Genomic DNA, 14,579 nt, shown 5'->3' with positions numbered 1-14,579 from the left:
GCTGATTCAAAAACCAACTCGAAGACAAATAAAAGACTTTAGATGCATTTAATTCTTCCAAAAATAATTGTCCAATTTTTATGAAGTAAAATATCAGAAATATACAATTAGAATTAATATATAATGTAATTTAAGAAAAGTTTTTAATAAAGTCACTAAGAAATATGGGCTATTTATGACCTGTTTATCTGTCCCAAAGTGTTATAGAATATTAATAAAATAACACAACATATTTAATAAGAAATCTGTAAATTACGTTTTTGATAACAAAAAAAAAACAAAAAAAAACTTTTATACATTGTAAAAATACAAACCCGATTCCAAAAAAGTTGGGACACTGTACAAATTGTGAATAAAAAAGGAATGCAATGATGTGGAAGTTTCAAATTTCAATATTTTATTCAGAATACAACATAGATGACATATCAAATGTTTAAACTGAGAAAATGTATCATTTTAAGGGAAAAATAAGTTGATTTTAAATTTCATGGCATCAATACATCTCAAAAAAGTTGGGACAAGGCCATGTTTACCACTGTGTGGCATCCCCTCTTCTTTTTATAACAGTCTGCAAACATCTGGGGACTGAGGAGACAAGTTGCTCAAGTTTAGGAATAGGGATGTTCTCCCATTCTTGTCTAATACAGGCTTCTAGTTGCTCAACTCTTAGGTCTTCTTTGTCGCATCTTCCTCTTTATGATGCGCCAAATGTTTTCTATGGGTGAAAGATCTGGACTGCAGGCTGACCATTTCAGTACCCGGATCCTTCTTCTACGCAGCCATGATGTTGTAATTAATGCAGTATGTGTTCTGGCATTGTCATGTTGGAAAATGCAAGGTCTTCCCTGAAAGAGCTGACGTCTGGATGGGAGCATATGTTGTTCTAGAACTTGGATATACCTTTCAGCATTGATGGTGCCTTTCCAGATGTGTAAGCTGCCCATGCCACACGCACTCATGCAACCCCATACCATCAGAGATGCAGGCTTCTGAACTGAGCACTGATAACAACTTGGGTTGTCCTTGTCCTCTTTAGTCCGGATGACATGGCGTCCCAGTTTTCCAAAAAGAACTTCAAATTTTGATTCGTCTGACCACAGAACAGTTTTCCACTTTGCCACAGTCCATTTTAAATGAGCCTTGGCTGAGAGAAAACGCCTGCGCTTCTGGATCATGTTTAGATATGGCTTCTTTTTTGACCTATAGAGTTTTAGCCGGCAACGGCGAATGGCACGGTGGATTGTGTTCACCGACAATGTTTTCTGGAAGTATTCCTGAGCCCATGTTGTGATTTCCATTACAGTAGCATTCCTGTATGTGATGCAGTGCCGTCTAAGGGCCCGAAGATCACGGGCATCCAATATGGTTTTCCGGCCTTGACCCTTACGCACAGAGATTGTTCCAGATTCTCTGAATCTTTGGATGATATTATGCACTGTAGATGATGATAACTTCAAACTTTGCAATTTTTCTCTGAGAAACTCCTTTCTGATATTGCTCCACTATTTTTTGCCGCAGCATTGGGGGAATTGGTGATCCTCTGCCCATCTTGACTTCTGAGAGACACTGCCACTCTGAGAGGCTCTTTTTATACCCAATCATGTTACCAATTGACCTAATAAGTTGCAAATTGGTCCTCCAGCTGTTCCTTATATGTACATTTAACTTTTCCAACCTCTTATTGCTACCTGTCCCAACTTTTTTGGAATGTGTAGCTCTCATGAAATCCAAAATGAGCCAATATTTGGCATGACATTTCAAAATGTCTCACTTTCAACATTTGATATGTTATCTATATTCTATTGTGAATAAAATATAAGTTTATGAGATTTGTAAATTATTGCATTCCTTTTTTATTCACAATTTGTACAGTGTCCCAACTTTTTTGGAATCGGGTTTGTACTATATTATATAGTAAATAGTAATAAATAATAATAATGTGAGGCAAAATATGTTTTGATCAACATTAAACCACACACTTATTCAAAATAACCACTTCAGCAAAGGGTGTGAAGGACTTTTATTGAAGCTTCAATACATTTTCACATTTCTCTCAATAAGGGTGATCACGAACGTATCCCATAATGTATTTGAGACCAAGCCACGTCTCCTCTGCAGTGGGAATGATCTGGTTGGCAGGCAGAAGGAAACCGTAGTAACCAGTGTCACGCAACTCAAATGCAAAGGAATATTTGATGCCAATATTGTAGGTCCAGTCGATGCTTCCACCACTTGCTGTGTCTGAAATTTAACAAGCCAATATTCCCAATCAGATAACAGAAGCCATATCTTGGTACTCAAACAAAGTATCCAATCTACTTACAGATAATGTTGCAGATGCTTCCGACTTGATATCTGGTGTTATAGAGGGAGGTGAGCTCTTTGATCGCAGCTGTGCCTACAGCATGCTACAATACATAGGAAATTTTTAAAAGGCAGATAAAATGATAAATAAATAAATCTGATGAGGTTATATAAGACAAACCAGTGTATATATGTATATACTGATAAAGATATGAATTGGCTTACAAGCTCAGACTGGTCAGGAATGTCTGCGCATGTGTAACCGTAGGGATACATTAAGAGTTGGGAGTAAGAGTGGATGGAGATGAAGGATTTGAAGTTGCCGTGGCCCTTGATGAGGTCCACAACATTTTTCACTTCGACCTCAGAGTTGGCATAGGGACCGTGGTAGGAGTCGGAACAGGGATCCTTGCTGGCTCCAGTACCTGGGAGAAAATGTCCATAGTCAAATATGAGAAACCCATGATCTACTATTTCAACAAGAGAGAACGATATTATCTACATACCACCAAAACCAGCATCCCAGTTCCTATTGGGATCAGCGCCACGGCAGGAGGAGCCAAGGTTCACCGAGCGAGTTTTACGCCACATACGGTTCTGAATGCAGAGGCACAAATGTCTTTAGTTATGCTTCTAAACACGTCTTTGTTCTTAAAGGTGCTGTAAGCCTATGTTAAACATTACATCAAACATTAAATTCCTCAGAATGATAATATCAAATATATCAAAATTTCTGATTGGCTAGATTTTTGATTGGCTAAATATTGACCCTATATTTCTGTTTACAGAGTCTTGGGCTGTCACAGAGACAGGTTGGATTGCTCTATTTTGGTGCTATCAGTGCTAAAAACAATGCACCATCAGCAAAGTAAGTTCAACAGCAGGTGACCTACATTGGTGTGAGTGAAAGCATATCCATCAGGGTTGGTCACAATCATCAAGTAGATATCCATTTGACCAAGGAGAGAGGTCACGGAGGGATCAACGCCATAGTCTGAAGCAATCTAAAGAAAAAAAGATTAGTACACAAAATTAAAATGAATAGTTTTATGTTACACAGACTTAATATTTTCATTTCACTCACCTTGTTGGCAATCCACACAGCAGAAGCCTGAGTAACCCACTCTCTGGCATGGATTCCAGCATCAACCCAGATCGCTGGTCGACTCACACCACCCGTACTGAACTGGAGTCAGCGGATAAAAAGATGAAAAACCTAACACATCTGAGTTCACAATCATATAATCTGTACTATTAGACTCTACCTTCAGGGCATACATGGGACGGTTCTCATAGGAGCTGCCGATATTCACTTTAGAGATCAGGTTAGGGTGACTTGCAACAAGGGTGTCCATAAAAGCGTAAATCTGAAATGAATAAAAACATTTAGACATTTGTTCAGGTTTTAAAAGCAATATATTGTTCTTATGTCATGCATATGTTTTTGTAGTCTAAGTACTTACAGTCTCCAGGTTGTGATAAGCAGCAAAGACGAAGCTCTTGGTCTCACGTTCCATGCCTTCATTATTAACCATTTCTGCTCTCTCCTTGTCCAAAAGTTCCTGAGACACAGAAAAACTTTGTTTTATTTGCGTTTAATGTTCTGTGCTGAAAAAAAGACAGCTACACACGTTTACTATAGTAAATCATACTGATATTAACTTAAAACCTGTTAACTGTCAGTGTCCCGCTACACTGAAAAAAATTATTTTCATGATTTGTTATCACAACTTTTTTTCTTTTGTCAAATCAACTTAGATAATTAATGTAGTTCAGATAACATCATATTTTGAGTTTCTGTTGATTAAACCAATCTCCTTCTTTGTATTAACTCAAAATTTTAATTTCAATTAACTCAAAATTTTAAGGCTACCAGGTAACTTACTTTTTTAAGTTAAACCAACAATAATTTTTTACAGTGTAGAAGGACACTTGGCACGCTTTGTTTTATTGCCTTATTTCCTATCACATTTTTTAGTACTCATCATAAATTAGGTATCATTCGAAAGCCTAAACACTCAAAACTCATCCTGTGAAAGCTGTTTTGAAATTGGACATTGTGTTACCATAGAAATGGTACTTTAAAATCTTTTAGCAAGCTCCTCCCCCTAGTGGGCGGTCTCATGTTTCAAATTTTACCAAATTTACTGCACTATTTTATAAGCAAACCTTGACAAAACACATATCGTTGGAAAGGTCTGATAATCAAGATTCCATATTTGGCCACGGTTTTGTGATCGAAGTGATATTGTGATAGAAATGTATTAATGTATGTGACAGGAAAAAGCATTAAAAAAAAAATCAATGGAGTGTGAGTGGCACCCGTTATCATTTTTGGTATAGTGCCTAAACAAAATCTCATAGGAACCTCAATTTTTGTGATATCAACTTCAAATTTGGAACACAACTTGGTAAGACATATGGCTTTGATTTTATAGCAATTTTAGATTCCAAATTATTTTGTTAAATATATATTTTATGCATAAAATATCAAATGTTTAGTGCAGTACATTTGCTTTACAGTACTTTTTTTACACAAATCTTTTGAAGTGCTCAATAATCTTCTTTAAAAAGAGATCAGCCTTAAGTCTGTATTCAAAATCACTAAATGAATTAAGACCATTTAAGTTCGGATTGCTCAAAAATGGGGTGACAGTTAACAGGTTAATACATTCTGCACAGGTTGATCATTCCAATTCATTTTGGTTTTAATGTGGCTTGATTGCTCGCACCTGCACATTGTTGATCATGACAGTAAAAGGGATGTTGTTTTCCATGAGGAAGTCTTTGACGGCATACAGACTGGCGTGAGGAACACGGATATCAACAGGCCGTTCAGTAGAGAAGCCATGGGTCCAGAAATCCAGCTATAGGGTCACATAATATATATTCCTCAATATTATAGGTGTTCAATTGAAAAAAGTCAGCAGATATACAACTGTCATACCCCTGAATCCACATCCTCTTCCAGCTCCTTCAAAGCTTGAATGTGGTCTTCAGATTCTGGATGGACTCTGAGAACTTGGTCTCTATCAAAAATAAAAAAGACAATTAGGTTACATTTTGAACAAGAAACAACACTGAAACATGGTAAGAAGTCATAGAAAAAGAGAAAGTATCTGAACTTACCCATTAAAAAACTCCTCACAGTGAACTGCGGCCAGGAGCGCAAAGACAGCTAGATAGAGTCTCATGTTCTCTGGGAATGATCTCTACTGTAGGTCTCTTTCATGGATAGCTACTCTTATACACTCAGAGACACATGTTGGGTTCTCAGAAATATCAATGCTGACGTAGTGTGTGTCTTTTCCAGGTGAGCATTGCTGCAAATTTCTCAGGGATTCCAATTACGAAACAATTCAACAATCTGTATACCTTTCATCTCCAGGAGAAAACTTCTCATCTGGATTCAGAATTGGACAGTATGGTGGAAACAGCACCATCATGAATTGTGTTTTTTTCTTTTCTTTTCTTTTTTTAAATGAATACTTTTATTCAGCATTAAATTGGTCAAATATGACGGTAGCCCAAAGACTTTTACATTGTTACAAAAACAGTATTTCATTTCTTGAACTTTCAATTCAGCAAAGAATCAAAAAATCAGCGTATTAGGATGATTTCTGAAGGATCATGTGACTCTGTAGACTGGAGTAATGATGCTGAAAATTTAGCTTTGCCATCACAAGAATAAATGACATTTTAAAATGTCAAACTGTTATTTTACATTGGAACAATATTAGTTTTCACTGTATTTTTGGTCAAATAAATGCAGCTTTTGTGATAAGAGACTTCTTTTAAAAAATCTTACCAAACCAAAACTTTTGAACAGTAATGAATATATACAATATATGTATATTTGTATATTATTATGTATATGTATATTTAACACAGGCAGCAATTCTGTTGCTAATCTCTTTCCATTAAAGGGATTGCTCACCAAAAATAAAAAAAAATGAAATTCTGTCATTATTTACTCACTTTCAGGTCTTCCCAAACCTGTATAACTTTCTTTCTCCTGCAGAAAGAAGAAAGAGAGTCATACAAGTTTGTAACGACATGAGGGCAAGTAAATAATGACAGAATTTTCATTTGGGATGAACAATCCCTTTAAGACCAGTATGGACCAGTGCATCAACAAAACATATAGGCCTAGTGTTTATTATAGATTTACTAATAGATCACAAGACATTTTATTGCTGTTTAAATCATCACAACAGTTGATGGGCTAATCATAAGACAGACAAACCTCAACAGATTTTTTGATATTTTTATTAGTTTTTGTTATTTTTTAAATAGGTCTATATTGTTTTTATTAATTTTTATTTCAGTTTTTGTGTTAGTTATTTTAGAACTTTAAGTTAAACTAAATCAAAATAATAAATGTAGCCTTGGCTGAAATAAAACAAATTTAAGTTTTTGTGTATTTTATTTTATTTCAGTTAACAAATTACAAACATATTGCATAATGTATCTGAGAGCCAACCATGTTTCCCTTGCAGTGGAAACGATCTGGTCGGCAGGCAGGAGGAATCCGTATTTGCCAGTGTCACGCAACTCAAAAGCAAAGGAATATTTGATGCCGCGTAGGTAAGCCCAGTCAACACTTGCACCACTAGCTGGCTCTGAAATAAAACGTACAGGTTACATGCATTTGTGATACCACAACTCTTCATTCTTTTCTAACATGCAGCTTGACACACCACTTAAAGTGACAGTCCACCCAAAAATAAAAATTATCATTATTTACTCATCCAAACCTGTATGCATTTCTTTCTTCTGCAAAACACAAAAGAAGATATTTTGAAGAATGTTGGTGATCAAACAGTTTTGGTTCCCATTGACTTTAAAGGGTTAGTTCACCCGAAAATGAAAATTCTGTCATTTATTACTCACCCTCATGTCGTTCCACACCCGTAAAACCTTCGTTCATCTTCAGAACACAAATTAAGATATTTTTGATAAAATCCAATGGCTCAGTGAGGCCTCCATTGCCAGCAATAACACTCCCTTTTTCAATACCCAGAAAGCTACTAAAAACATATTTAAAACAGTTCATGTGACTACAGTGGTTCAACTTCAATATTATAAAGCGACGAGAATACTTTTTGTGCGCCAAAAATAACAAAATATGACTTTATTCAACAATATCTAGTGATTTCAAAAGACTGCTTCATGAAGCTTCGAAGCTTTATAAATCTTTTGTTTCGATTCAGTGGTTCGAAGCATGAATCAAACAGCCAAAGTCACGTGAACTATTGAAGTTTCAAAACACTTATGACGTAACGAAGCCTCGTTTACTGAAATCATGTGATTTTGGCGCTCTGAACCACTGATTCGAAACAAATGTTTCGTGAAGCTTTGAATCTTCATGAAGCAGTGTTTTAAATTCGCCCATCACTAGATATTGTTGAATAAAGTCGCTATTTTGTTATTTTTGGCGCACAAAAAGTATTCTCGTCGCTTTATAATATTAAGGTTGAACCACTGTAGTCACATGAACTGATTTAAATTTATGTTTTTAGTAGCTTTCTGGGCATTGAAAAAGGGAGTGTTATTGCTGGCGATGCAGGCCTCACTGAGCCATTGGATTTTATCAAAAACATCTTAATTTGTGTTCCGAAGATGAACGAAGGTCTTATGGGTGTGGAACAACATGAGGGTGAGTAATTAATGACAGAATTTCATTTTTGGGTGAACTAACCCTTTAATTGTATGGTCAAAAAAATTGTCAATGGGAACTGAAACCATTTGATTACCAACATTATTAAAAATAGTACTTTTGCTTTGTGAAGAAAAAGATGCGTACAGGTTTGTAATGACGCGAGAGTGAGAAAATGAATACATTTCATGTTTCACAAAATTAACTCTACCATAACAAACCTTAAAAACACTAAATACTGGTAGTATCTTGGTTATTATACAGAAATCATAATTCCTTTTCAAAACGAGAATAACATTACCGTGTAGCATAGGCCTTTCAGTATGTTACAAGCATAAATCTCACATTTTGTGATTTTATTCAGTAAGCTTTACTTGTGGACGATAAACAAAAACAAGTTTTCTAGATCTTGAATATTCTTCAGTAAGTAATGATGGTACAAATCAAGTACATTTTTGTCTAATTCAGCTTAATTTGCTATTATGTTTTTATATAACAAATTTAAATAACGTAAACCAATGACGAAACTATGCATAGTTTAGTCCACAGACAAATGTGTACTACACTAGGTAATGAGAAATCCATGTAATCGACTGTAAACAAACGCGGTTAAAATAGATCCATAATCCACTTACCGATAGTGTGGAAGATACTTCCAACTTTATAAATGGTGCCATGCCAAGAATTGAGGGCTTTGCTTGCTTGTGTGGCCACATCATGCTAGAATAGACACATAAAAACTTGTCACTGTGAGATCATGTAAAACAAACACGATTCAGAGGTTTATGGATGTAGATTTCTTAACCAGTTCAGGCTGGTCAGGAGCGTTTGTGCCGCTGTAGCCATAGGGATACATTAAGAGCTGGGAGTAAGAATGGAGGGTCATGAAGGATTTGAAGTTGCCGTGGCTCGTGATGAAGTCCGCAATGTTTTTCACTTCAATCTCGGATTGAGCAGAAGGACCGCGATAGTCTTCACCGCAGGGGTCATCGCTTCCTCCAGCACCTGGAGAAAATGTAGAGACATTTAAAAAGGCAAAGTCATTTAGATCTGTTTCAACAAGAGAAAACAACAGTATGAACATACCACCAAATTCAGCATCCCAGTTTCTGTTGAGGTCAACACCAGGGCAGTTGGGGTTAGAGGTCACAGACCGGCTCTTACGCCACAAACGGTGAAATGGCTGAGGTAATGTTAATTAGTAATGGCATTATAAATGCTTCTAAACATGTATTTATGCTTTACACAAATAATGAACGACTGCTTACACGGGAAGAGATGTGGGAGAAGACGTATCCATCAGGATTGGCCACAATCATAAGGAAAATATCCATTTTACTAAGGATACTGGGCACAGGGGCACGGTTTTCCTTGAAGTCTGTGGCAATCTAGAGAGTCAAGAGCATCAGATCAGAATATTAAAAAGATATTTTATAGCTTTGTTATATAGACTTCTATCCTCAGAAGAACTATTTTTTCTCTTTCATATTTGGTTGTATCTGCAAGTTCTACGCCATTTTCTGGTTCCTTGAGACTATTATAGTAAATTGCTTCTCCGTACTTGTTTTGTCACGATTCAAACACTAAAAAAAACTAAAAATCTTTTGCTTATTTTGAAGTCAAGCTAAGACATATGAATGCTGTTTCTGAGACATATAAACTAGTTTCTGAGTTAATTGCTGATGCACATGAGCTCCCTTCGCAGAAAATAATAATATAAAATAAAATAAAAGATCTCGCTAAATAGGTAATTGCTGCTGCACAAACAAAATAAAATAAAATTTTTAAAAAATTACACAATTTTGCTAAAAATAGTTAATTGTTGCTGCACAAGTTCCATTTGCAGAAAATAAAAAGTAATAAAATAAAATTAAATATATCGCTAAGCAGTTCATTGCTGCTGCATATACAAAAAAAAAATATATATATCTTTGTAAAAATAATATTCACACATTTTATCAAAGGGAGCTCATGTGCAATGGCAAGTGAACTAAAACAATATAAATGTTCTGGCACATATATTCCTTGTTGTCAGGAAAGAAAAATATAGTCTTACATTCTTATATTTACCACAATAGTTTAATGAAACAAGAAAATAGCTCTGAATGACAAACAGACTCAACCGAACACTAAAGATATAATTCTTCTGCAAACTCACTCACCCTGTCAGCGATCCACACTGCTGAGGCATGAGATACCCACTCCCTGGCATGGATTCCAGCATCAATCCAGATTGCAGGCTTTTTCTCTCCGCCAGTGCTGAACTGGACGCATTAAAAATATATAACAAATCAGATAAATATACAGATATGTACATAAATATCAGTTTGTAATCTGTGTTTATGATCACATAATCAGTTTACCTTCAGGGTAAACATGGAACGGTTCTCATAAGTGCTGCCAATATTCACTTTAGAGATCAGGTTAGGGTGACTCGCAACAAGGGTGTCCATAAAACTGTAAATCTGAAGTGAATAAAAACATTTAGATGTTTTGTTTAAGTTTGAAATGCATGATATCTTGTATATAAATATGGTTGTGCAAGCCCTTTTGCTCAAGTCAGCGCATGTACTTACAGTCTCCAGGTTGTGATAAGCAGCAAAGTTGAAGCCCTTGGCCCTGCTTTTCATCTCTGCACTATGAAGCATCACTCCTCTCTCCCTGTCCAAAAGTTCCTGAGACAGTAAACCTGTGTGTTACTATTCCTTTACTGAAAATATCACAAGACTTCCTTAACTATCGGAATTTATAGGTCTATAATCAATTACTGATTTTCCTCATCAAATTGTGCAAGATTAACAATGTCATTTTTTAGATTTTAGATTTTTGTAACCTGCACATTGTTGATCATGACAGTGAAAGAGATGTTGTTTTCCCTGAGGAAGTCTTTGACGGCACACAGACTGGTGTTAGGTACACGGATATCAACAGGCCGTTCAGTAGAGAAGCCATGGGTCCAGAAATCCAGCTATAGGATCACATAATACATATTTTCATTTCATATTGCATATATGTGATCAATTGAATGCTAAAATACACAGATCAGGCATAACATTATGAGCACTGACAGGTGAAGTGAATAACACAGATTATCTCTTCATCACGGCACCTGTTAGTGGGTGGGATATATTAGGCAGCAAGTCAACATTTTGTCCTCAAAGTTGATGTGTTAGAAGCAGGAAAAATGGACAAACGTTAGGATTTGTGCGAGTTTGACAAGGTCCAAATTGTGATGGCTAGATGGCTAGCTCTTGTGGGGTGTTCCCGGTCTGCAGTGGTCAGTATCTATCAAAAGTGGTTGAGCGTGATGCACGTGGGGAGCGAAGGCTGGCCCGTGTGGTCCGATCCAACAGCTCAAATTGCGTCGCTTACCTGGAGAACACATGGCACCAGGATGCACTATGGGAAGAAGGCAAGCCGGCGGAGGCAATGTGATGCTTTGGGCAATGTTCTGCTGGGAAACCTTGGGTCCTGCCATCCATGTGGATGTTACTTTGACACGTACCACCTACCTAAGCATTGTTGCAGACCATGTGCACCCTTTCATGGAAACAGTATTCCCTGGTGGCCTCTTTCAGCAGGATAATGCGCCCTGCCACAAAGCAAAAATGGTTCAGGAATGGTTTGAGGAGCACAACAACGAGTTTGAGGTGTTGACTTGGCCTCCAAATTCCCCAGATCTCAATCCAATCGAGCATCTGTGGGATGTGCTGAACAAACAAGTCCGATCCGTGGAGGCCCCACCTCGCAACTTACAGGACTTAAAGAATCTGCTGCTAACATCTTGTTGCCAGATACCACAGCACACCTTCAGGGGTCTAGTGGAGTCCATGCCTTGACGGGTCAAGGCTGTTTTGGCAGCAAAAGGGGGACCAACACAACATTAGGAAGGTGGTCAATGTTATGCCTGTTCGATGTATGTCAGCAGGGACTTAACAAGTAAAGAACATCATACCTCCCAATCCACGTTCTTCTTCAGCTCCTTCAACACCTCAGTGTGGCTCTCAGATTCTGCCTGGATTCTGAGAACCTGGTCTCTATTAAGGATAAAAAAGATAATTAGGACATTTTGAACAGGAAACAAGGCTTTTCAATAAGTATCTGAACTTACCCATTAAACTGCTCCTCGCAGTGAACTGCGGCCAGGAGCGCAAAGACAGCTAGATAGAGTTTCATCTCTACTGTAGGTCTCTTTCATGGATAGCTGCTCTTATACACTCAGAGACACATGTTGAGTAATATCAGTGCTAATGCAGGTTAATATTCTACTAATGTTCTACTTCGCCATCTTTGAGTCTGTCCTGTGCTCATTTATACCTGTCTGGTTTGGTTCAGCTGCCAAATCAGGCATCAGGAGACTACAACGTACAGTCAAGGATGACTGAGAAGATCTTTACACCTCCAGAGTGAGAAAAAGGGCTAAGAAAATCACTTTGAACCCCACACACCCAGCTGACCATCTCTTTGAACTGTTACCCTCTGGCCGGCGCTACAGAACACCAGAACAGCCAGACACAAGAACAGTTTTTTCCTCAGGCTATATTCAGTCTGAACAGTTAAAACTCTTGTATTGTCTATCATAACTGTCCATTTGTACATAACAACTCAAAATAACCAAGATAACAGCTCAGAGTCTTCTACTATAATGCCTGATGAGTTTGGAAAACACCTGAGAAGAGATCAGAGACCATTTCTTCATACAAAGTCTCTCCAGATCCTTCAGATTTCCAGCTTCTCCTCTTTACCCACTCATTTTTCTATAGGGTTCAGGTCAGGGGACTGGGACGGCCTTGGCAGAAGCTTTATTTTGTGCTCAGTGACACATCATTTTGTGTTGATTTTGATGTTTGTTTTGGATCATTGTCCTGATAGAACATCCAACCACAGCCCAGATTTCTAGCAGAGGCGGTCAGGTTTTTTTTTTTTTAATCTGTTTATATTTGATAGAATCCATGATACCATGTATCTGAACAAGATGCCCAGGACCTCCAGCAAAAAATTAGGCCTGCAACATTAAAGATACAGCGTTATAATTAACCGTGGGCATGGGGTACTTTTTATACCTGTTAGCAAAAATATAAATCTAATAAACTGCAATTAAGGCATGCTGAATGTCAAAATGCCTTTCAAATATAATGTTAAGTGGGTATCATAACCCATTTTACTCTTAGTAATTCAATAATTGAATAAATGTTAAAATCTATAAGTTCATATTAGAGGTATCGTATCGGTATCGATATCGGCGATATTGGCCTTGAAAGTATCGGTATCGTATCGAAAACAAAATAAGTGGTATCGCCCATCCCTACTGACCAGCCAATGAAAATGCGACATGAAATCAACGCGACATGGCGCTAAAACTTAAAACTGCTTACCTCAAGCTATTTTTCCCTTCTTCTTTCGCCGCTTCCTTTTTATTTTCGACACACATAAAAAATTACAACTGCCAAAGTGTGATTCAACATGGTGTTTTTGTTAACCACTAGCGCATGCTGATAACGATTTATTCTTCTATAGAAACTTGCCATCATCGTACAGTTTACATGCATGTCGTGCCCAAGTTCAATTGGATCCATGTCGTACAGTGTGATTTGTAATGATCTTAAAGGATTGCAAAAATCGTGCAGTGTATCCCGGGCTTAAAAGAATGCGTATGTGCGCAGGCGCGTAGTCTTTATTTACAAAATGACATCGCCAACTACTTTTCTGGCATGCGTACTTCGTTTTTAGTCGTTTGCGCGGATCCGTGTGAACAGGGATAGTTTGAAAACGTTGTCATCTGTACAAAGAAAAAACGTACCCTTAGTTGATTGGAACTTCTTAACTATTGTCCCGATGTTGGAAATGGGGACTTTAGCTTTAGCTACTTTCTTACATCCACTTTCTATTTTGTGAAGCTCAACAATCTTTTGCTGCACATCAGAACTATATTCTTTGGTTTCACTCATTGTGATGAATGATTAAGGGAATTTGGCCTTTGTATTTCCTCATATTTTAACTACCGTGAAACAAGAAGTCATGGCTGGACAATTTCATGTCACCCTGGTGTGCCAATAATTGTGGCCAACATGCATTGGAGAAAAACATTTATTTCATAATGTGAGTTTCCCCCCATTTGCAATTGTTTTACTTCAATGAAAGGTTAGAATTTTGTGCATTTTTTGATTGAAAGATCAAAAAGAATAATGCAGATTTATTTTCACAGCGCCTTTGCTCATGTTTACCAAGGGTGCCAATAATTCTGGAGTTGACTGTATATATATATATATATATATATATATATATATATATATATAGTACAATTGCGTTGCTTTGTTTCTCAGTGACTCCAAAATGAAAAAAAAAAAATAAGTTGAAAAGTTTAAACTCACGTGAAATCCACTGTATAATGCAAGATACACACTCACAGAGTCTTGATGGTCAGAGCATCTTGAGGGTCACTATGAGAAATTATCTGTGGTCTGTAAAAGTCGTGTTTAAATACCAATTCTAGTCTCTAACTTTTATATTTTGCAGTTGGATTTTCTACATTAAATATGACTGATGATAGCATTGACAATTAAATGTTATATTAGCCTTTAGAAGTCATGCCCAACTTTATGTCTATAGGAAAGAA

General features: G+C 37.0%; 1 protein-coding gene across 5 annotated transcripts; it reads right to left on the bottom strand.

Moving 5' to 3' along the window:
* Positions 1-2,005: 2,005 nt before the first annotated feature.
* Positions 2,006-12,237, bottom strand: LOC127507405 (carboxypeptidase A2-like). Of its 5 annotated transcripts, XM_051884489.1 has the most exons (12): positions 12,075-12,235; positions 11,919-12,000; positions 10,797-10,931; positions 10,540-10,638; positions 10,327-10,428; positions 10,126-10,227; positions 9,232-9,351; positions 9,050-9,146; positions 8,769-8,968; positions 8,599-8,683; positions 6,756-6,926; positions 2,006-2,070 (listed from the first exon to the last, which is right to left on the bottom strand). In XM_051884489.1, exons 1-12 carry the CDS (start codon positions 12,137-12,139, stop codon positions 2,054-2,056), a joined length of 1,275 nt encoding a protein of 424 aa, XP_051740449.1. In that variant the 5' UTR covers positions 12,140-12,235; the 3' UTR covers positions 2,006-2,053. The 5 variants fall into 5 exon arrangements, with proteins under 5 accessions (XP_051740449.1, XP_051740451.1, XP_051740452.1 ...); XM_051884491.1 differs by lacking the exons at positions 6,756-6,926; positions 8,599-8,683; positions 8,769-8,968; ... (3 more) ...; positions 10,327-10,428; positions 10,540-10,638 and adding exons at positions 2,324-2,408; positions 2,530-2,729; positions 2,811-2,901; ... (2 more) ...; positions 3,570-3,671; positions 3,768-3,866 and having other exon boundaries at positions 2,006-2,241; positions 12,075-12,237; XM_051884492.1 differs by lacking the exons at positions 6,756-6,926; positions 8,599-8,683; positions 8,769-8,968; ... (4 more) ...; positions 10,540-10,638; positions 10,797-10,931 and adding exons at positions 2,324-2,408; positions 2,530-2,729; positions 2,811-2,901; ... (3 more) ...; positions 3,768-3,866; positions 5,037-5,171 and having other exon boundaries at positions 2,006-2,241; positions 12,075-12,237.
* Positions 12,238-14,579: the final 2,342 nt, after the last annotated feature.

This window comes from Ctenopharyngodon idella, chromosome 24, assembly GCF_019924925.1.
Source record: "Ctenopharyngodon idella isolate HZGC_01 chromosome 24, HZGC01, whole genome shotgun sequence".
In the NCBI taxonomy this organism is placed as follows: Eukaryota; Metazoa; Chordata; class Actinopteri; order Cypriniformes; family Xenocyprididae; genus Ctenopharyngodon; species Ctenopharyngodon idella.
Note: the sequence above shows the minus strand (reverse complement) of the source record. Positions and strands in the feature narration are given on the sequence as shown.

Coding starts and splice junctions, on each gene's coding strand:
- LOC127507405 (XM_051884488.1), bottom strand. CDS start 12,139: ATGAAACTCTATCTAGCTGTCTTTGCGCTCCTGGCCGCAGTTCACTGC. Junction 12,001..12,074: donor TGCGAGGAGCAGTTTAATGG/GTAAGTTCAGAT, acceptor TATCCTTAATAG/AGACCAGGTTCTCAGAATCC. Junction 8,969..9,049: donor CTGGGATGCTGAATTTGGTG/GTATGTTCATAC, acceptor CATTTTCTCCAG/GTGCTGGAGGAAGCGATGAC.